Source organism: Prinia subflava, chromosome 6 (genome assembly GCF_021018805.1).
Source record: "Prinia subflava isolate CZ2003 ecotype Zambia chromosome 6, Cam_Psub_1.2, whole genome shotgun sequence".
Taxonomy (NCBI): Eukaryota; Metazoa; Chordata; class Aves; order Passeriformes; family Cisticolidae; genus Prinia; species Prinia subflava.
In genome coordinates this window covers 29,586,566-29,608,519 of record NC_086252.1, presented here as the reverse complement: position 1 = coordinate 29,608,519, position 21,954 = coordinate 29,586,566, and the positions used below count along the sequence as shown (strand labels likewise).

At 45.2% G+C, this 21,954-nt stretch overlaps 1 protein-coding gene across 5 annotated transcripts in view; it reads right to left on the bottom strand.

Annotated features, from left to right (window-relative positions):
- The window catches only part of KALRN (kalirin RhoGEF kinase), a 467,474-nt gene that overhangs the window by 47,380 nt on the left and 398,140 nt on the right, over positions 1 to 21,954 (bottom strand). For 4 of the 5 annotated variants that reach the window (XM_063400879.1, XM_063400877.1, XM_063400875.1 and 1 more), the window contains 3 exons: positions 8,880 to 9,163; positions 7,974 to 8,078; positions 2,837 to 2,967 (listed from right to left, as the gene is read on the bottom strand). In XM_063400879.1, coding sequence (XP_063256949.1) covers positions 2,837 to 2,967; positions 7,974 to 8,078; positions 8,880 to 9,163 — 520 coding nt within the window. The remainder of the gene's footprint in view (positions 1 to 2,836; positions 2,968 to 7,973; positions 8,079 to 8,879; positions 9,164 to 21,954) is intronic. The other variant, XM_063400874.1, reaches the window with a different exon arrangement.

The following is a 21,954-nucleotide window of genomic DNA, read 5'->3' as shown; positions in this document are numbered from 1 at the left end:
ATCTGTCCTCAAGTTTGCTACGGCAGTAACAAGGCTAACAAGATAAAGGAGGGCTTTCATGTCTGATATTGCTCTGTCCACATCAATCACCACACTGACCCACTTGAAGTGACAGAGCTGAGGGCAAACAGTGCTAAGATAAAGCCTGGTTTAAAATACCTGGAGGGAAAAAACCAGACTGGCATTGCAAGGAGAGACTTAGTTAAGAAAGGCTACTGAGAAAATAAATCCTGCTCCTGCTGCGCTTGCAACTTGTCCCTTGCTCAGACAAAGTGGAGGCAATAGTTTGGCCATGTGGCAGAAAAAAGTCAAACAGCTTCTTGTTGGTCTGAGAGTGAAATCCAGCCCCCTTGGCAGCAGGCAGGGCTGGCAGCAGCCACACAGACGCTTGTGCTCCCCGGAGCGCTCTGCCAAGCTGTGCCCGGGCAGCAAACACGTGTGAGGCAAAAGGCAGGAGGCTGCTCGTCCCCAGCAGCACGTGGCCTGAGCAGGGCTGTGCTGCACAGCCCCTGGGCTGCCTGACCCACCCTGCCCTCGGGACAGGCTCCACTGTCCCCTCTGCCCAGAGAGCAAGGCCAGGAGGGGACCTTCCAGCTGGCACCAGCTCTGTTTGCACCGCTCCCCACAGAGAGCTGAGGAGGAATGGGGGAACCTCTCCCACCCACAGGGTTACTGCAAGGATCCACCTGGCCAAGTTCTGCTCTGAAAGTGAAGCAGCAGGTACTTGCAGTACATAACCTTGCAGGACATGCAGGCAGGTGCGTGTTTATTAAAAATCAGTGCAGCAACCAGGTTTGTGGTGAACAGACAAAACCTGCCAATTGACACCTCTACTAGGATCTGCCCTCCACTGCTTACCTTAAATTCAGTACCAGGGCTCCCTCTGCTCCTCTCTTCCTACCAAGCAGCAAAATCAACCTTGACCATCTCTATTCATTCTCTGAAGCCTACCTGAGGCAGCACCTTAGAGGTACTCCCAAATTTAAGGTTTCTAAGATACATGTAGGCAAAAATTCAAGTTCACTCATCTCCTGCTTGGATAACAGGGAGCAAGGGCAGGGAGTTGCTTGCAAAGTGCCCTGGTCACCAGCAGGCATTGACTACACAGCTGGATTTGAACTGGCATGAACAGGAGCAAGGTTAGAGCCTCCTCATTTCTGATTGAGTCTGAATAGCTGGATATCTTACTGAACAATGACACTCAATAATACTATTGTCTTACTGCTCACAGAACTGCAGCGATCAAGCCTAATGGAATAAGGAATTTCTTCACACCAGGGGTAACTGCTGGCATGGATGTGCTGCCAGGAACAGAGGACATTGCTGCCCATGCCTGTGCAAGGGTTCAGCTGCTGTTTTGTGGGGATTTGAGGGTCACAGCTCGAGCTAGGAGATCAGCTGCCTCACATGACTATGGAATTAAACCCAGCAAGCTGCAGGGACACAGAACACAGACACAAAGGAGCTGGAGGGGAGACAGATGTCTTGTGCTGAAAGCCACTAGCAGGTGCTCCTAAACATCCTGGTGTTTAGAAATTCTGGCAGCTACTAATTGCACATAATAGGCTGCCAGTCCCCTGCCAGAAGCATTCCTGTAGCTGTGCTTACAGTGGCAGAGGTCTCTGCTCTAAAACTGCAACCTGCAGTTAGCTGCCAGTCACCTAATTAATGAATTGCTACCAGAGGAACTCCAGATCCTGCAATACTGAGGAGCTCTTAGGAGACAGCCACGGGCAGAGCTGTTCCCTGTGGAAAGGCTGACAGCTGCCTCGTAGAAAACTTCTGCCATCCAGAAACACATCCAGGAGTGTCACGTCCTTGCTGCGGCTGGGAGCTGCTCCAGCCCCTCACTGTATCCCTTCTCTGCTTCCTGCAACAAACTGCAGGAGCAAATGATGGCGTTCACAGGCCTGTGACACTTTGCTCCTGCTTTGTCTTCTACTCTTAACCACCTCCTTGTTCTTCCCTGACTCGGCATCTCCCCCAAACGGGGTGCCCTTGTTCCACCTCTCACCACGCTCCCATGAGAGCTGTATGGAACTTGACTTTCCCCCTCAATCTACCATTTGATTAGATCACTGCAGTTACTGGTGTTAGTGTAAGAGGTGATACAAAGAAAACAGCCACCTCAGCTTTCTCTCATATAATTCTTGATTCTGTTGCTCCAATTCTCTCTGTTCTTCAGCTGAACATGCATTTAAGAGATGCTTTAATCATTACAGGGTTTGAAGGAATAAGCTTTATTTTTGTTAAATTAAAGGGGTGTACAGCTCATTTTAAAAACAACTTTCATGAGCTGTCACCACTTCTTTTTTCTCCCATTACACTGAACACGAGAGTTTCCCAAATGGAACTTTCTTTTCAGTGGCACGTTTCCATCACAGATGCATCTAAATCCTGTCCCTTCTTTGCTAATAATGAGGGCAAAAAAAGTCTCTTTCAAAAAATCCTAGAGGGATTCTCTGGTCTTCTTCTCAAAGGTAGCTAATAAGGTCAACTACATATCCCCCCTCTGAGAGCTGATTTCACCTCTGGCAATGCAGTAATTACCAATGCAAACATCTCAGCAATACCTGTTGAGCTTTTCAGAGGCTTTTACAGCAATAGGTATTTGCTATCTGGTGTAAAAGCTGTACATTTTAGAGCGATGATGACTTTCCTGTGCGTGGAAATGCTTTTATGAAGTGTTTTTACACGTTAAGAAAAACAAGAAGCAAGCAGGACACAGTTTTATTCTCAGTTCCATGCTCACTCACTGACTACAAAGTATTTCTGGAGTGCTGCTGTGTGACCTGCTGGGGTACATATTTTGGAAAGAACCAGTAATAAAACTTACATTCTGCCTCTCATTGCTTTGGCTTTTTGTTCCTCTTCAAGGTTTCGTGGGGGAGTTGAAGGTGTCACTCCTTCATTTAAGCAGCCAGTGGCATCTTTTAAGCCTCCTCGGTAAGATCCTCCTTCAAGGGTCTAAAAAAACCCCAAAGAACAATAGAATAAACATTTTCCCTGAACTTCAGCATCAGTATTCAAGTCAGTTCTGCAGCCAACACTACAAAGTATTCAGAAATACTCTCCTGCAGGACTTTGTGAAACACAACCAAACTAGTTTTAGGTTGGTGTAGGACCCCACAAAAAAGCCTTAAAGCAGAGTTGTCATCCTCTTGTTAGAAGGCAGAAAAAGATGTTCCAGTAGATCTGAGAAAAGAAAACTCTTCCAAGTTATTTCAAATCAACCTGGAAATATCCTGATGTCTCAATCAGGATCATTGTTAGGCTACACGTGGTTAAAAGTTTCTCTGCCAAAAGCTGAATGGGGATTCTTCTAGTAAAACAAAACACAAAACAGAAATAGGACACATAGTAAAATTCTACAATAATTAAACTTTGCTCCAAATCCCTTGAAAGTGGTTGTAATAGTCTAATAGACTGCATGTGGGGGAGAGAAAATAAAATATCATCAAAAAAATATGTCTAACTGGATTAATGAAATACTTTTCAGTTTGTTAGTCCCTCAATGGAATAAAACTATTTAAAGTGAATTTTCTGGGAATAGCCTTCCTGGTTTCCCATGCTACCACTCAAGCCTTATCAAGCACACTATGAACGCTGACCCTCCTCACGTACCAACATCTCAAACTGAGAAATACCAAAGCCTTCTGAAATCATTCACGAGATAAAGATGCTTGCTCAGAGTTGCAGTAATTTAATGATCACTGTGGGGATTTTAAAATTTTTTTTTACTCTCTTCATCATTCCAGTAGATGTAAGGAAATGAACCTTTGTAGGCTCATCATATCCCTGCTTGTTAATTATGTTGAACTTGAGAAAGCATTTATCTAATTTTAGAGGTCCTGGGGCATGTAGAAAAAGGTTTAGTTTTGATATTAACATTTTTGAACTGCACAGGGAAAACTTAAAAGAAGACAAGATACGAAACAGGATTTACTCCTTGTCCAGCAGACATGGGATCAGACAGTGAGAGCACACAGTATGAAATTTTTGAACAAATTAATCCCATAGCACTTTTATTGCTTATTCCACTCCCTGCAAGAAAGAGTTGACAAGGCAGATGAAAAGTGACACATGAGTCTTTGTAGAATTAAAGCACAGCTGTGGTACTTCAAGCAGTTCTACTCTTTGGAGAGTCTTTTCATCAAAACCAGAACACCAAACAAATTCACATAGTAAAACTCCTATGCCTCAGAACAAGCTTTAAAACAAAACAAACAAAACATCCCACTGTGTAAAATATTTGAATACAAACAAGACCCAGAAATTGTACAGTACAGGAGCTCATGCTCTGCAAAGCCCACTCCAGAAGTGACTTTTGATGATGTAGTGCAGAGCCTATGTGAGATGTAGGCTTCATCTCACAGGGGAGCAAAATACTGGACACTACTGACAAGCAGAGCACACAGGATTAATAAAAGCAGAGCAGATGAAGGTAGAAAGCAAGGAAACCAGAACAAGAGGTAGCCTTTAAATCCCTTCCTTAGAGTCACATTGGGCCTGTTGTGTACACACTTTTCACAACACTAAACTTACCAGCTTAGTTTTGACCAACTTTTCTATTGCACTGACAAGATCCGCAGCAGTTGGGACATCGGAGGAGCTCTGTCGAGCAGCTAGCAAAGAAGAGGACTGCAAGACACCAGGTGGCAAAGGAAAAGCAAGTTAGCAGGATGAGAAGGGAGTAGGAAACCAAGCGGTCAGTGAAGAAGCTTCCGAGACAGGAGAAGGAACACAGAAGGGTTGGGTGAGAGGGACACATGCAGGTCAGGTGAGTGTGGCTGTGTCACACAAGCATGGAATTGCCATCCACTTCTGGCTGCACATCTCCCTGCAGCAGTTCCAAGACCAGAACCAGGGAACAGCATCAAAGAGCTGAAGTCCATTTACAAACAGGTTACAATACTCTTAAAGTTGGTTCCTCCTCCTAAGGGCATCTATGGTCTTACAGGCTCCAGAAAATTGATTTTCTTACCGCAGATGTAAGAAATTACCCCCTCCCCCTACATGCATATTTAATAAAAGCAGTTGAGCACAAGGTAGACACGGAGTTGCAGGCAATAGGGGAGAGAGGCAGGGGGGAACAAATCATCCCCCATCCTTTCCACTCAGATCAATTGCAACTCCAAATGAACTTAGATTACACCTCCCACTCATGCAACTTCAGTCATCTAAAATGTGTAACTTCTGTCCCCTCTCTGCAACCACTGGAGACAAAACACCCCTCCACGTCTCACCTCTCCTGGGTACCTGGCACAGGAGGGCAGAAAAACTGATTTAGTTTAAGGTTTTTGCTCTACAAGGGCATATCACCCCTTGATTGCTGTCCTAAGAAACCTCAGTTTTGAACACCCAAACCCACTTGACAGCTATGGGAATTGGGATTTATCAGCTCACCTGTATATACATTTCTTCTGAAGGCAATACAAGCAATGACTAAAAAGAAAACCCCTTGGACAGCCTCCTTTTGTTGTCAGCCTGACACAGACTAAAGCATGGCTACATTTTTATAAATGATGAAAAAGCTTATTCATCCCTCAGCTGCTTAATGGAAGTCTTGTGGAGGGCAGCTATTTCAGTGAAGTCACTGTGCAGGTGCCAGCGGACATGCATGTGAGATTACACAGTGCTGGGGAGGGAGATGGAAATGTGATGGCAGGAGTTAGGCAGCTGGCCACCTCTCTCAGCAGCCCTTTGGGGAGGTTGCTCCTGTTGAGTGACACACCCCCAGGAGAAGAATAAAACAAGGCAAAGGAGATTAATCCTAACCAGAAGCCTTGTGAGAGAACAGAAACATGAACCCACTGCTACTCATCAACTTGTCTTTCACAAATAATACATCTAATCAACAGTTCTAATTACAACAACAACAAAAACTACAGGTAATCAGGCTGGTAATTGAGGAATTAGGCTGGTAATGCAGGAATCTCATACTAATGTAAAAGCTCAGTCTGCCTGTTTCACCTGCAGTGCAGACAGATGTGTCTAGGAAAACAAAAAAAGATTGAAAATAAGGACTTCGAAGAGATACTGGACAAACACATCGTTGATAACTGCCAAACACAGCCATTATAGCAGGAGTCCAATTTTTGGAGGCACTAAACAGATGTTGTTCTCACTTATTTTAACTGAAATTGCTCAATATCTCTGAAAAGTAAATAACTGCAGGATTTCGAAGGAAGCATGAACACATTTGCAGCCTACTGGAACTTCAGGGTTAAATAAAACTTCTGTGATTGACAAGAGTTTGGTTTGAGTGGGGAAAATAGAAATATACCATTTCTATTCCTCAGGAAGCAAATTATGAATTTCTAGTATGAAAAGATCTTGCAAGTTGTCTTTATGAGGGCCCCCAGGAGCAGTGGGGCACAATCACCGCTGCCTGGCAGATGGACTCAGGAAAAAGCGTCACCTCCCACACGTGCAGACATCTCCTACCTACCACAGCTTCTGCCTCACACTGCTGCTGCTGGTGCAGCCTAAGCTCATGCCTGTAAGCACAGAGGGAGGACACTGTGCTCAAATTAACACCATTAAAGAGCTTTCAGCTCCAGCATGGCTCAAATATTGCTAATATGGTGCTCCTGTGCCAGGAAATTCAGGACCCGATGGGCTTTAGTTTTTTACCATCCTGACAAAAGGTTGAGTAGGGCACGAAAAACAAGAGGAAAAAAGGGTTTTCAGATGCATCCTGCTCCATTTAATCTTCTGTTTGAGGAGTGGGTGAAGAAACAGGATGCCAAAACACTCTGTAAAGCTCAGACATCTGAAGCTGAAAACAGCTTAATTCCACATTTATGCTGTCAGAAATGTATTTAAGAAATATTGAAATCACATAGCATGTTGGACACCAAAAATAGTGACCTGAGCTGCAGCACTTTTGTTTATCTTTTTAAAAAAACCCAAAATAAAACCATCTCCCCCAAACCAAAAAGCAAAGTAAGCCCCAAACATTTAGCTAAATGCCCTGGGGAACAAGCCAGGAGCAATTTTGCTGGGCATGGATCCCCCAGGGTTCTGCTCAGCCGACCTTTCTCCCCTTCCCGTCACCAGACAGCCACCAGCACACAGAGCACTCCGAGGGCAGGAGTCCACAGCTCCAGCTGCTTCCTGCTGCTCCTGCGTCCACCACAATGTCATAACATTTCCTGACAGATTAGCAGCAAGCCCCCAAATCCTTTACTCCATCACTTTGCTCCTTGAGTCCCAGAAATATTTACATCCTCCTCTCTCTGTATTTCCAAACTTCTGCCTGAACCTTCCCCAAGAACGTTCTGGGTTGTTTTGGTTTTTTCTTTCCTGACAATTTATTAATCTCCCCTATCCTTGCCTCTTTGCCTGCAGCAATTACAATCAGAGGACAGCGATCCAGAAGTGGCAGTGCTAAAAACAGATGCCAGCAGGAAGGCAGAAAACTGCACAACAGGAGGATGGTTTTCTACAGGGGAGGTGACAGCACCAGGAAAGGGTGGGGGGACACCTGCAGACAGGACTGGCTGTGAATGCAAACCACTGTCTCTGCCACATTCACAGGTTCTCACCCCGAGTCCAGCACAGGACTCTGCAAGCCACAGGGCCAGCTACCACAGCAAACCCTTAATGTCAGAGAACTACCACCACCAGCATGGAGCCACCAAACACCATCTCCACTGCTACAGCCAGACACCAGTGGCACTTCTCAAACAGGTGTAGCAAACACACATTGTGGATCTGAAGGGAGTTTCTGAGCACACACAGCACAGCACAACATCAACCTGTCATGAAATGGGATGCCAGGGCTAAATTGCTCATCTAGCACAAGAGTAAATTCACTTAGAGAAAGGTATTAGATTATGATTTGCACATAGGAGACTCTTACAACCCCAAGTCTAGGCCCTTGATACTAGAAGACCACTATGAAACCACTGTGATACAGCTACGTGAGAAATGCACTCAGAAAAATTATATAGTAAAGGAAGCCTTACCATATCATCTTGGGTTGGATCATTGTCAAAAATTTTCATAGGAGGAGGAAGAGGTGTGTGAGACTCTTCATCTGGTTCATCTTCTCCCCAGCCCTTCTTGCTCTTCTGAAGAAAAGTTAAATATAATTAGAAACAGGGACAGGATTCTTTTATCTTTTCAGTTCAATATTGTGCTGGATGGAGGGAATTGCAGGTAATGGAAGAAAAGCTGTAAAGATTTTGTTGATTAATCCTGGTGCATTCTAAGGCTTACAGAAATACAGGTTATGGGTCAGTCATGCAGCTAAGGCAGCTACATTTGTCTCTGTGCTGACAGAATAGTAGTTTTTTCACTTAAATAAGAACTTTTTGATGTACAGTTTTAAAAACGAGTTCCTCTATTTGTGTTCAGTTAGTATCTTCTGCATTTTTGGCTTTTAATTCCTCATTCACTTTATCAGGAAAGTGCCATTCTGGCACTGGTTCTCCATTCTGGTGGAGAACACGCCCGCAGAAAAACTGCAGGTACAACTACACGGCAGATTTAACAGAAACATGGCTATTTCTCTGAGTATTTTCTTCCATTAGGAAATTACACTGCCATGGTAGCATAAAGGTGATAATGAACCTCAGCAAAAAATGATAACATCTGCTCAAGAATAACTTCATTTCTGTCCCTGGCAGTTTTCTAATAGGCTATTAAAAAGCCTAGTAAAAGGACAATAATATATGCAAACTGTGAAGCACCCTTCCTTTGCTCTTTGGATAACAAAGCTGTTGGCAACAATGTAATTTTATGTATGATTCGCTGTTGCCTGCAGACCCAAGGGAACTGCACTTACTCAGGCATGACTCACACCCCACGGAGGAGACTCCCCGAGATACACGGCATTTCCCGTAACCAGCACCAAAACCACCAACACACACCTCGTCTGCGCTGTCTCCCTGGGGAGTGGTTTCATCTCCAGTCTTCGGAGAGCCCAGGTCAAAGCTCTTCCTGCCATCTCGCACCTTCTTCTGTTTCTTGATGTGGCTCTCGGTCTTGCCGCTGTTGAGGCGGCGCACGGGGCTGGTCAGCCATTTCTTCAGGGTGTTGGTGGAGCGCTTGGGGCCCGGCGAGCTCTGGATGGAGTTGAGGGATGGCTGAGGTTGTAGGTTGGCCACGGAGTCAGACTTGCCCCCGTTGTCATTGGAAGAGACGGAATATGCGTCTGCAAGAAAGCGGCGCAGGTGAGACCTCATCCCAGGACCCCTCTGCTCCCGGGGCACGGCAGGCACGGAGGAGGAGAACACGGCCTGCTCCGGAACTGGTGTGTGACCTATGGACTTTATGCAAACTACTGCACACCAGAATATGCCCTGCAATTGGCATTTCCCACAATCTCACACACCTCTCTCATTTCCTACCGCGCTATCTGTCCTCATGAAAGATCGCAGACAGCCAAGGTTTTTTATATGTGGGGTTTTTATTCAGGTTTTTTTATGGAAGCCTGATTTGCACGCTAAGTGCTGAATTTCTCAGCTTCTTCCCACAATTTCATTGTGAATTGCCAGGAAGAAAATAAGCACAAAAAGTAGATTACTACAGGAGACCTGACAGCCACCAACACATTGTCAGGTTCCATAATTGTTTCTCAACAGTTTCCAGATCCCAATGGCATGATTTAGTTAGAATACTTATTAACTTTGAAGCACCTTAAAATTATCTCCTTTGCCTCTAAAAGCAATCTATGAGAAGAGTTCACGTGTTCGCTAGAACTAAGAAACTGGAATGAACAGCTACAAAAGATGACAAACTGTTCAAACCAAAGCAAACTCTCAGTAAGGTTTAAAATTAAAAATTAGTTTTATTATATGGAAGCAGGAGGTTCTGCTGAACTGCATCCAACCTCAGTTACTGATACACATGTTCAGACTGGCACCTTGGAAAGGGCTGCAACCTTCCTCACTCCCCCCAAATGCAACCGACCAAAGATGTGCCAATGTCAGTAAGGCTTTAAAACCAAAACAAACAAGTTGCTCAAAGATTTCCCAATTGCCCTTCAGGAACGACTGCCCTGCTTTTAACTTTCTGAAACCATGGCAAGGCAACTCCCTCCCCTCCCTATCAGGGACTGAGATGTTTAATCCAACACAGTTTAAGATGAAGATTTTTTTCACAAAATTCAGCCACTGTCACACTCCTATAAGAAACATCTCTGGCTGTACATCAGAAAAGAACCACCTGATGTGATTAAACATTTTTACATTGTTACCTCTGAATCTTTTATCTGTCCCAGCAGAAACCAAAAACCTAAGTACAACACATGACAATAGACTGGTGCATCCAGATATTCTCAGCTCAGCAATAAATACCTGAGGGAGAGCTACTCTTGCAGAGAATCATTACCTCTATTGTTTTAGAAGCCAGCTCCTGCTACCTGCATGAAGAGATCATACCCCCTCTGGGCAGAGCTGCTGCTTGCAGCTGTCTGTGCATGGAGCAGAGATTGCATCCTGCCTTGTCTGACAGCTTGCACAATGCAGACCATGACAGTCAGGAAGTTTTATAGCCATACATAGCATCAGTCAGAAGTTGAACCAATGAGTTATTACATACCTGAGATCAAAGGTTAAATTTTAGAACTTACAGACATAATTTTAACAAGCTAGAGGAAGTCAAATTTCATTTCCCAGACAAGAAGAAAATCTCAATCATCTGTTTTTTGACAACAGGAGTGAGTGCAAGAGGAGCTGGGAGGAGGACGGGTTCCAGGTGGAGTTGATCCCAGGTGGAGCTGCTGGGGATTTTCTGGCATTCCTCCATAAGGGCAAAGTAGCAGTCTTATCTCCACAAGGCCTGGCTTTAGCCAGCTCCTGCTGATGTTATTTCATGTACACGAAGTAGTGCTAAATCAACTAGTGCAAGATAATGTTTGTCAGGGGCCAGCTTATCTTCCACTCAATAGGCTTTGGATAGCTCTCCCTCGCAGGCTCCACGTGATGCTCTGGGAGTTATCAGCGTGCCTTGCGTCAGCAAAATTCAGGGTTTCACCATGGTGGGTTTGATTTTCCAAGTGCCCTCGTGCCCCTGGCAGCACAGAAAGCCCCACAGGCACTGGGGGGAAACCTGAGGGTTCTTGGCCAAGGGGCTTTGCCGAGAGTGCCCTCAGGTGCCCGTGCTGCTGCTGCAGGAGGATTAACTTTGGGAATGACTGCGGCAAAGGGAGCTGGGCTGCAGTCAGAAGGAGAAGCGCTGTGAGTGGTTGCTCTGTGGGGCTGCCACTCCCAGGGATGATTTGTGGGGAGCAGCTGTATCATGGACTCACTGCCTTTGCTGGGCTCAGTGGGAGGCTGAGGAGAACCAAAGATGAGCTGATCTCACCACATCTCAGCTGATGAACAGAGAGGTTTTTACTACACCTTGTAAATAACACAGCCCAACTCTCACCTCCAGTCCACAGCACTTTGCCAATTTATCTTTTGGTAAGGGAAGGGAGCTGGTAGGAGGCTAATGAAGCCTGAGACAACCCCCAGGGGTTTGGTACTGAGATAACAATCCTATCTCAGCCCAGCGGGCTCAAGGCAGGGCCAAGTCCAGGAACCCTGATGCCTGTGAAGGGGCAGGGACCTCTCTTCCCAGCAGGAAATACCCCAGGTTTTACCAGGGATAAAAAGCCCCAGCCTTGCTGCCTCCCTCTCCTTTCCTCAGCAGCACAGCCACAGCTGGGGCACGGACAGACACACAGCACCTCTCTTGCCACAGCACTCTTGCTCAGCTGTCCTGAGGAAGCGACAGTCAGTAATCCTGTCACTCCCAGGAAGGCAGCACGTGGGCAGAAACAGTCCCAGTCCCAAGCTGGCCCACAGCCCACCCTGCCTGCTGGTAATAATTTTGACACGCAGAGCCAGGAACCCTCTGCAGACTGAACATCAGAGCTTCAGAGCCACCAGCCACAACAAAAGCCAACCCACAGGTTTCTAGAGGGAGGCTGTTAACACCATCCAACAATCCCACCTGAGAATGGCTCTGGATTTTCCTGTTCAAGGTCATGCCTTTGATGAAAAAGGCTGTTTACCAAAGGGTTACCACATGTTGGTCATGCCATGCAGCCCTGTCAGATATGAAGTCCCTTTCTTTCTCCTTGTTTGCTGAACCGCCCTGGCTGAGCATGGTCAGGCACCTGGGACAGAGCCCACGCTTTGCCTGGCCCATGCAACCCAAGACTGGAAACGTGGCTTTCTTTTGCCTGGTAAGGCAGTCTCTGCTGGCTGGGGAACAGGCAGCGAGGTGGGACAGAAAGGCTGGCATGAATTCCCCTTCTCCCCAGCCACCATGAGGGCCCTTTGACATTGGGTGACTTATCTCTGCCCACACCCTACACTGGTACAAAACACTTCCATCTCACCATCCCAATTCCCACTGCTACCAAACATGCCTTATCCAAAAGCCACACTGAGAGTCCACATACAATATTCATAACCTTTTTTTTTCTTTTTCAAAGGAACTGCAAATTTGGATACATTTGTGAGCAAGTCACATTTGCAGTTTGCCAGCCCTGCTGAGAACGATCTCCTCTGCACATAAAGCAGGTCACATCGACACGTTTGCAGAGGCAGGACTGGAGCTCAAGGAAGAGCAGAGCTCACAAAATGAGAGAAAGAAACATGAAACACAAAAAAATCTGCCAGGAAAGACCTTGCAGACAAGCTCCTCAGCCACGTGAGCTCTGCTTCTGCGGCACACACAGCTACAAACACATTAATCATGACACTTGATACCGGCCCCAGACCCAGACGCCAGGTGGATCGAGCGGAAGAGGAGGACACGTTACCGTGCTCCTCTTGCAAAGCACCAGCACATATGTGCTTTGCAAACTGCATTAGTAGAGCTCTCTGGAAACACAGTTTGTTTAAGAAAAGCCAGAGAGCTTTTGGGCAAGACACAGCAGCTCACTGCACGATAACTGAGGGAGCTGCTGCCGCCTGCAAGCACCAGCAGAGCAGCGGCTCTCCCCACACTGCCGCAGGTCTGCCATGGGAAGCTGTCCTCCCACCAATGTCCCAGGACACACAGCTAAAAAAAGGGATTTGGTGAAGCAAAACGGGTGTAGGGAGGTCAGCAGACTCGTGTGGCTAGAGTGATTTCCTGGCCAAACCACTCATTCAGACAGAAGAAATGATGGTTTCCAAAACACTCCTAAAGCAAACCTCCAAGAAACTTCTGGCAAGAGGACTGGGAGAGATACTCAGCCAGACCAAAGGGCTTTAACATTCAGAGCTTTTGCACTGCTGCAGCCATGAAATGTTTGTTGTTGTTGGTCAAATGAACAGACATCTGGAAAAGCACAGCTCTTGTACTTGAAAAATAGAAGGTTCCAGTGCTGTGCAACCTTGGGTGAAAAGAAAAACGAAAACCTCATAGACCTGGTTTAAGAGGCACAGTAATATTCTCATTTGAGTCAACAGGAATTTCTGTAGGAACATAAATACAAGGCATTTTATTTTTACCTCCCTGTTTCCCAGAGCACACATGGGAGGGGAGGTTTGTCTGATCAGGCTCAGGCAGCAGCAGACTCCTTCGTAGGACCTCAGATCTCTAACAGGGAAAGGAAAAGGCTTCTCAGAGCAACTCAGAAAAAAAAATCAGTCTACTCTGTTTGATACATAATAATGACAGATCATAAAGGATAGGAAAGAAATATGTGTCCATAACCAGAAGATAATACAGAATATATAGCTATAAAAACAGGAGATTAGAGCAGGGCACAGTCTTGCTTTAAGAGAGGTGAATCCTTTTCTGATTTATCTATGGATCCATTTACATCCCAGAAAAACAGCCTGAGAGAAAAGGATTTTTCCACAGAAGTCAAAGAAAATGAGCCAGAATGGGAACTCTGAAGCCCTACTAGCACTTAAATCAACAATTTTTATTTTACAACGATAATTCCACTTGTGAATGAAGCCAGTAATGACAATTTGACTGATGAGCAGGTAAATCAGCTCTGCTGTGCTAAACAGAGCCCATTTTCCACATTCAGTGGTTCCTGTAAAAAACCACTTGGGACAAAGACAGAATTTATTCAGATGTGGGTAAAAGACTAACCCAGTCTATGCTCAAGTAAATTTCCTAAAGAACGGGAATCTCCATCCCAAAAAATCTTGGAAAGCAGGAATCATCTAGACTCATTCTGTGTACAAACAAAGCCTCTGTGTTAGTATTTCACACTAAACAGACCAGAACCATCTAAACCATCAAAATGCACCTTCTCCTGCCCTTTCCAAGAACACCTCCATGATCATCCAGGCTGCAGGTTCCAGTTCACAGTTCTCAGCTTCTTGAAGCTTTATCCTGCCCCTTGAGAAATGCTGCTTTGAGAGCCCCCTTGGATCTGCTCAAGGGATTTGGGACTAAAGCTCTACCTGATGGAAGCAAAGACGGCAGAATGAGGTATGAACACTGCTCCTTTGGTCTCTTCTGTGCTTTTGTATTAAATATCCAAAACATGCTCAGTGAAACATTTTTATTGGCACGAGTCAGGGTTACAAAACTTTGTGGCTTAGGCAGATGACAGTACCGATCCCGGTTTTAGCGTTAGAGCTCATTCTGCCTGTAAAACCTGGCATGGATTTGCAAAAGTTTGGGAGGCAACAACATTTGGATAACACAAAGTCACTTTACAGCTATTCCTCTAGTGAAAACACTAGGTGCTAACAGTGTAAATAATGTATCTTACAACTTCTAATGTCAACAGATAAGCTGTCTCCTCAGACACAGCCTTTGAAAACAGCTCTAGTGAAGAATATAAGTGAACACGAGGACATTTTCAGTGCCCATGTCAGACAAAGACAGAGGACAACTGGCTCGAAAAGCCCTTTAGATTGGAAGTACATTAAACTTTCGCAATGGAATTGCAAAATGTGCCCTGGAGACTTCCACGGCTCCCATCTGCTCCCAGCTCTGCCCAGCCGCTCCACACGTGTCCAACCACAGACCTGCCCTGTGCTCCAGCTAAAAATGACATGGGACCGTGTAGGAGAGAGTTCTACACCACAGGGTAAAGACACGTTCAAATTATGCCATGGGAATCTAAATGCAAATTTTGTTCAGAGATTCAAATGCTCTCCCTAACTTCATCATCTTCTGGAAATTAGAAAATTGAAAAGGTTCAATTGAATTTTCTGTTTGTGTCTTGGGAGTATCATTTGAAGCTTCAAGCTGGAAGTAACATCAAAAGGTACGAATCAATCTGGCAGGATTCTCACAAATCCATTTACATGGATGAAATGACTTCTGTCCAAACTCAAGAATAATGGTATGGAGTTAAATATTTTATAAAAAAAGTTTCTAGTCCAACAGAGGAAGCAGCAGACATATTGGACAAACTTTCTGATCACTGTAATGTAAAACCCCAAAATCTGACATTCCGTTTCACTGCCAAGCATGCAAACATGACTAACTTCCAAAAAGAACAAGGGAAAAAAAGGATTAGAATCTAAATCAATCACACAACATTTAGAACACACTGTTTTGCTATTGAATAGCTGGCATTTCTTGGAAATATGAAATAAGAGCTGCTCTGAGAGAATGATCTGCAGAATTCCCTTTAACCACACTGCAAAGCAGGGGACGCTCCAGAGGGATTTTGCACATGGGTTTTGCCTTTGGGAAACGGTCACCAAACTGTTGGCTTCAATATTCAGCTTTCTGATCATTACTTCCAGGTTGAAACCTAATGTGAGGAAAGCAAGCACTCACCCAGCTGGGGTGAGTAAACACTGTCCCTTGGAGCCACTCATTTCTGTGGCAGGCAGCAGCTTCATCTCCTGCTCTCGGCAGTCAAGGAGCTGTGCACACTCTGCCCAAGGGCGATGCAGAGTGGGACACGCCCTGCAGGAGCCTCTCTCTTTCCATTAACTACAGAGGGAGTCCGAGGAAATTATACCCTCAGCTAAATTTAGTTATTGTGAATCCCCTTCCCACATTCGAGTGTGCTTCATACCAGGCTGATCTCGCAGCAGGGAATGATTAGCTGAAGTTAAGCATCTGTCAATTCACTTTAATGAGCAATAACTTGTGGCAACATGCCATTAGCTTCAGTTGAATAGCTTTTATTTTTAGCTGGTGTTGCTCAGATGCAGCTTCCATCCAGCATGTGCTGGGAAAGCTGACATCCCAAAGTAGTCTCCAGGTCTTCGTTGTGCCAGTCGGAGTGTCAGAGCTCAAGAGCTGCAGTTCTGGAGGTCAGAGAAAAGTCACTGCAGTTCTGGGAAAGTTTCAAAGAGTGAGATAAAACCAAAAGCCTGGAGAAACAGCACAGAGGCGCACGGTCCCCAGAGACCCTGCAAGAAAAGTTACTGAAATCCTGAGAGCGTGCTGAATGAGTGAGCTGGGTCTCCAGGGAGAGAAACAGCACAAGGGGAAGGCACAGACAGAGAGAGCCTGCTGAAATAAAACATGACTCCAGTACTGTCCGAGAGTGCCTAGTGAGAGGAACAAATGCAGAAGTATTGTATCTGCTGCTTCGTGTGTATCTAGGCTTTTATCAGAGGTGACCATAGGGAGGGCAAGGGGAAAAGAGCAAGATGAGTCCTCAGGTGAGTATAGGGCAGGGTCTCATTTCCTACACATGAGCATTTAACTCAGGAGCTGCTGCACATAAAGGCAGAACATGTGTTTGTGCCTCCAAAGAGACCCTGAGGAAAGTGTTCCTCTCAGTCCTGTGGCACCAAGTGCCTGAAAAGCAACTGAAACACCTGAGGTCCTTCCCTCTGAGTGTCCTGCTCTGCAATGGGTTTCCACAGAACCGCTTACAACTGTTGTGGGTATCTACAGCTTCTCTGGTTGGAGGTTTGAGCCTTTTTGTCTCGATGTACCAGCTTAATTCATCCTGCTTCAGAGTCCCATTGGAGCCCCCACATAAGCTGCTGTGAATTCACAATAAAAATAATAAGAGAACAAATATTCAGAGTGAATCCAACAACCTGTTGGTGAGATACTCCTAGCCAGCTCCTGTCCTAAAATACTGTGAGACAGGTGTCGAGGCAGAGCAGTAACATACCTTCAGGGGAACCTTGAAGCAACATCTTTTTAGAATGGGCTTTTACTCAATAAAAAGGTGTGGAAAAGCTCAGAAGTAAAGCAGCTGCTCCCCACAGCAGAGTTGGAGGCTGGATGCAGTATTTGTGTGCACTTGATTTCATTTCCCCATTCCCTTGCCTCGAGTCTGTGCCCAGCCCAGGTCCCAGCCCAGCCCCGAGCACAGCGACAGCAAGTCCAACACATCTGCTGGGAGTGCACGTCGGAGCAGCCTCCCCGCAGTGCCTCACAGCTGGGTGAGCAGATCTCTGAAGCCAAGAGGCACGCATTTCTTTAGCAAAGAAAGGAAATAAAAAGTCAAGACTAACACGATCCAGAAAGGGCATGCTTTTTTTTTTTTTTTGAACAAATCAACATTTATTTCAATGTAGTGAAACAACTTGTTGAAGCACTTCGCTCAATTCTACTTTACATTTTGTATTTACACTGTCCTCATTCTGTGACAAAAATAAAAGAATCTCCAGCCCTGAAGTTTCCAGAATAAGTGTTGCTAGCAGCAAAAATAACAAAGCCCCAAACACAAAGCAAAAATCCCCCTTGATATATTTTGATGGGAGATTTTTGCATGTTCCATAAAAAAAGTTCTAACCCTGAAACTTTATGAAAAGCTATATGGGATGACAAGGAGGAAAACGTCATGTTTGAAGCTGAACGAGAGCAGCATTTGCTGGCCTTTGCAAGTACACTGTTACTTTTAGCATAAGGAACTGTGAAATGCGTAGACACCCACATAGAAGCAGACTTTTTAACTTTGATCAAAGCAGTTCTGCTCTTCTGGGAGCGTAAGGGTAACAGAGTCGGCAAATGCTATCTTTTATCCTGGATGTTGGGCACAAAAACAAACTTTATTACACATGGTTTCCAAGCAGCTGTTAGTAAAACACAGGCCTTATTCTTTTGTGAAGTGTCAAGGGTCAGCTTCCTTCAGCAGCTTCCAAACTGAGCTACTGTAAGAATTTTGAAGTAATTTCTCAGTTAAATGACATCATTGCTAAGGTCAACTCTGCCTTATACTTGAAGTCAGCAACCTCTGTGACAAGGTGGGCCACTCTGCTAAACAGGGGGAGAGGAGGGAAGACAATGATATTTGGGTATCATATTTAGGTCTCCCTATCTCAAAGGAAGCTGTGGCTATGTACCCAAACAATTCTCCATGGAAACAACAGAAGAGTATCAGTGACAAACTTGGAATTGGAAAAATTAAAAAAAGCAAGAACAGAACCCAAAGCTTTTTGGGATAGGAAGAAAAACTGCATGTTGAGAAAGAAGGGATCGGTCATTAAACTTTCCAGGCACACAGAGGGCTCGGAAAGCACAGAAAACAAGCAGAACAAACAAACACAACTGTGTGCATCTTAGCGTCAGCTTCTTTTGCCAAATGCAGTAGCTTCCAACATTCAGCAGCTGTCTCTTGCTTTCTAGTGCTGTGGAGTTCTCTTTGGTACTTGGAGGCTGTGAAGAGCTCCGGGCAAAGAGAAAGTCTTTGTCCATTTACCAACCAATTCCAAAGGCGCTGATCTTGAATAACTTTACTAAGCAAGAGTGACACAGATGTCTAGCAAAGGGGACTTTTCTCTTAGTAAAGTTGTGGTAGGTGCAGTGGAAACCCAAGGCAATCTACATGCTTGTCAATTTGTGCCTAGATAAGAAGAGAGTCCTCCATGAACGTCTCTCATTTGTTCACTCTTAAATTATTCAGGCTCTGACAGCCCCTGAAAAGAAAAGAATGGAACAAGGATAAGTCGCAAGCGGCGCAGGGCAGGAGCGGACACCACGTAACCACCAAGAACAACGAGGTTGGGGTGTTTGACGACAGACACACTGCAGCCTCCAGGGCTGGTGCCCAAAGCAGCTTCCTCCACGCCCTCGTCCTCCAGAAATGCCAGCAGAAAATACAAGCTCACAGCAAAGGTACTGATTGGGATGAATTAAAAGAAGTAATGAATGAAGTCAACGCAAACAGCGGTTTGGAAATAAAACACAACAGATAAGAACTGCTGGTGCTTGTGACACTTTGCTCTTTGAACACAGCACAGGGAAATGGCTAAGCAGCTCAGAGACTTTTAACTGCACACTCAGGACTATAAGTTAGGCTTGTGGAAAGCTTTAGTTCATTCAGCTTAAGCAGCAAAACCAGAACACCACTTGCTGTCCCATATAACAGGCTCACGCGATCTGTGTCTTTGTTTTCCCTTTGACAGCTCGGCAAGGAGCAGCTCTGTGAGGAAGCTTCCCCGTGATGCCAGTCAACAAGTTTATCAAATTTCAGGTGACAAAGTCACTACTACACTCTATCTGCGTCAGCAAGAGAGGTGGACAGGAACTTGAAGTCTTAGAGAGCATCTGCTACATGGGAATAGGAGAGCTCGCTCTGCAGCACGCTGCCGAGGTCTCAGCCCTCTGAAGCTGTGCCAGTGCCTTGACCCAGACACCAGTGAGCTAGTCCTTAGAAACTGATTGATTGTGACTTCTGAAGGGCCACACAGAGCCACCCACAGCTTTTATGGTGCCAACATCACAGCTGCTTACCAGAAGTCTCCTTATTGAAAAAAAGAAACCAAAACTACATCCAGCTTTGCAGAAATGTGGAAAGGTGCCCTGCACAAACTGCTTCATTCCCTTCTGCATCACTGAGTCTCATTGCAAACAGCTGTCTAATAAACTTCCATTAAAAAACCCATCTTCTCTATTGCCAAGTGGTTACTTTCTTTTGGCTCCGTCTTTCAAGGGAATCAGGGGAAAAACCGACTTACTTGAACACAACAGCAAGTAGCAGAGAAATCTTTGATTCTACAAAGGCTCTGTTGAATACAGGTGACCTCTTACTGCATTTTAAGATGTCTGATCACAGACATTGCTTGTGTGATATCTTAGTATCTCCAGGACAAGTGACTGCAGTGAATATTCAGCAAGCATCAGCTTTTCAATGTTTGTCTAGAGCTTGCCTTGCTGTAGGCTTGTCTTAGATACACTGCCAGATCAAATTTTACAGCACCGCAGCTCTGAGCAGCTACTGCCCTGCCGTGAGCAGCCTGGAATGCTCCAGCCTGGATAGTTTCTCTGATACTAACACAAAGTCAACTAAGATGCTGCTCTCCGCTCAGCACCTGTGCCCTGGCAGGAGCTGTGTTCTGCTACTGTGGAGCTGCAGTTACCGCCAACACTCAAAGCATTTGCCTCCTTCTTGCCTAAGGCTATGATTTTCCTTCTGCTGTCCTAGAAAGAATCCCTATTGATTAATATTTATTCCATTTCCTAGTGAAATCTATTCAGCCTCCACATGCTTCAGCTGAGAGCAATGTTTGAACATTGTGTTGATCCTCTGAGTTCAAACTGCAGAAGGTACAAAGAATACCAGACTTGAGGCACTTCAGTGGTATTCACTGTGAATCATCATTTTACATTGTACCACTCAGACACATTTGGATCTAAAATACATTTGCATTTCTAATTAAAACAGATTACCATTAGTGACTAAAGAATGTCTTATATCAGAATCCCTAGGCCATAAAAGCTAATTGCATGATGCTAAAACTGGATTTCAAAAATATACATATTATACCCCCTGCAGGATTAATTAGGCAACATCTCTTCAAAAGCGTTCTCAAAGTGTATTTATTCAGCATGCGGTGAAATCATACTGGTTGTGCAACACTTCCCATGGCCTGCCTTGGCTCACGCTCCCTGGCAGGGAGAGCTGGGGCCTTGCTATCAGGGGTGCTCAGCATGGACAAATTGGATCCAGGACTGCAGTCCATGAGCAGGGACACACAGAGGAGCAGGACCTGCAGCTCTGGCCACAACCAACCCTGGAACAAGGTGATCTCGGTATGTGCATGATGTGCTGCCTCCCATGCAGGCCTACAAAAAGGCTGAAATCAGCTGGTCCATATGACTCTGGAAGCTGTAACTGCTGATGATCTGATGCTCAGTTGGTCACTGGTTTCCTACATGACCTCAAGGAAGGTTCAAAGTGCTGACTGATGAGCTGTAATGTGTTTTTAGAGAGGTTATAGCTATACCACATGCCTTGAGGATGTGAGAAACCTCTGCTCATTGAAGCTGCATGTGTCTTACGAAGGGTTGAGAAGAAAACCTAACAGAGCCCAAGAGGTCCTTGGCTGCTACAGTCTGTAGCTGTAATTGTCAGCAAACCTCAATCGCATGAAAAAGTATCCTCAGAAGATTTAGCTACAGCTGGGGATGTGCCACTCCCAGCTTTCTTCTGTGCTCTGAGCTGATTGCTTCATGTGAAAAATGAACATGGAAAAATTCTCAGAAAACGTAACACCATGGTCACTAAGACGCCTCCATAGTCACTAAATCCAGTCCCTTATCATCATGGGCCATAGTCCATCACTTTCCTACATGTTCACTTCCATGTTTTCTTGTGCAAGTGAACAAGAGATCTTTGCTCAAAACTCACACAGAGACTGTACTTGTGCTTTCCTGTACACAGCAACTTTAAATTTCCATGTCTAACTTACAACCTTCCGATACAAAAGATAATAATCTCCAGCAGAAACCACCTACTGGTTCCTCAGGGTGATGTTTGCTAATGGGTTCCCAGCAGGTCTGGCTCCCAGGCTTCACCCCCTTATGGAACTTCACAGCCTGGAATGTCATTTTGCAGGAGATCCAAGATTTCAAAGCTATTGAGCTGTCCCAGGACTAGCAATGGCTGCACCACATGGGGCAACCAAGTGCACTGGGGTGCAGTAAGAGCAACAGAATAGCAATTACTAACTCATCATGTGGCAACACACAAAACAGGAGACCCACTTTTTCCATTATCCCAAAGTAGCCATGGTTTCTATGTAGTAAAGGAGCACCCACAACCATTGGGAAGTACTGGGAAGTCAGGGAGTAAAATCCAGTCAGGACTTTCTGCAACATGATCTTATGTGTGCTACATTGTCAAAA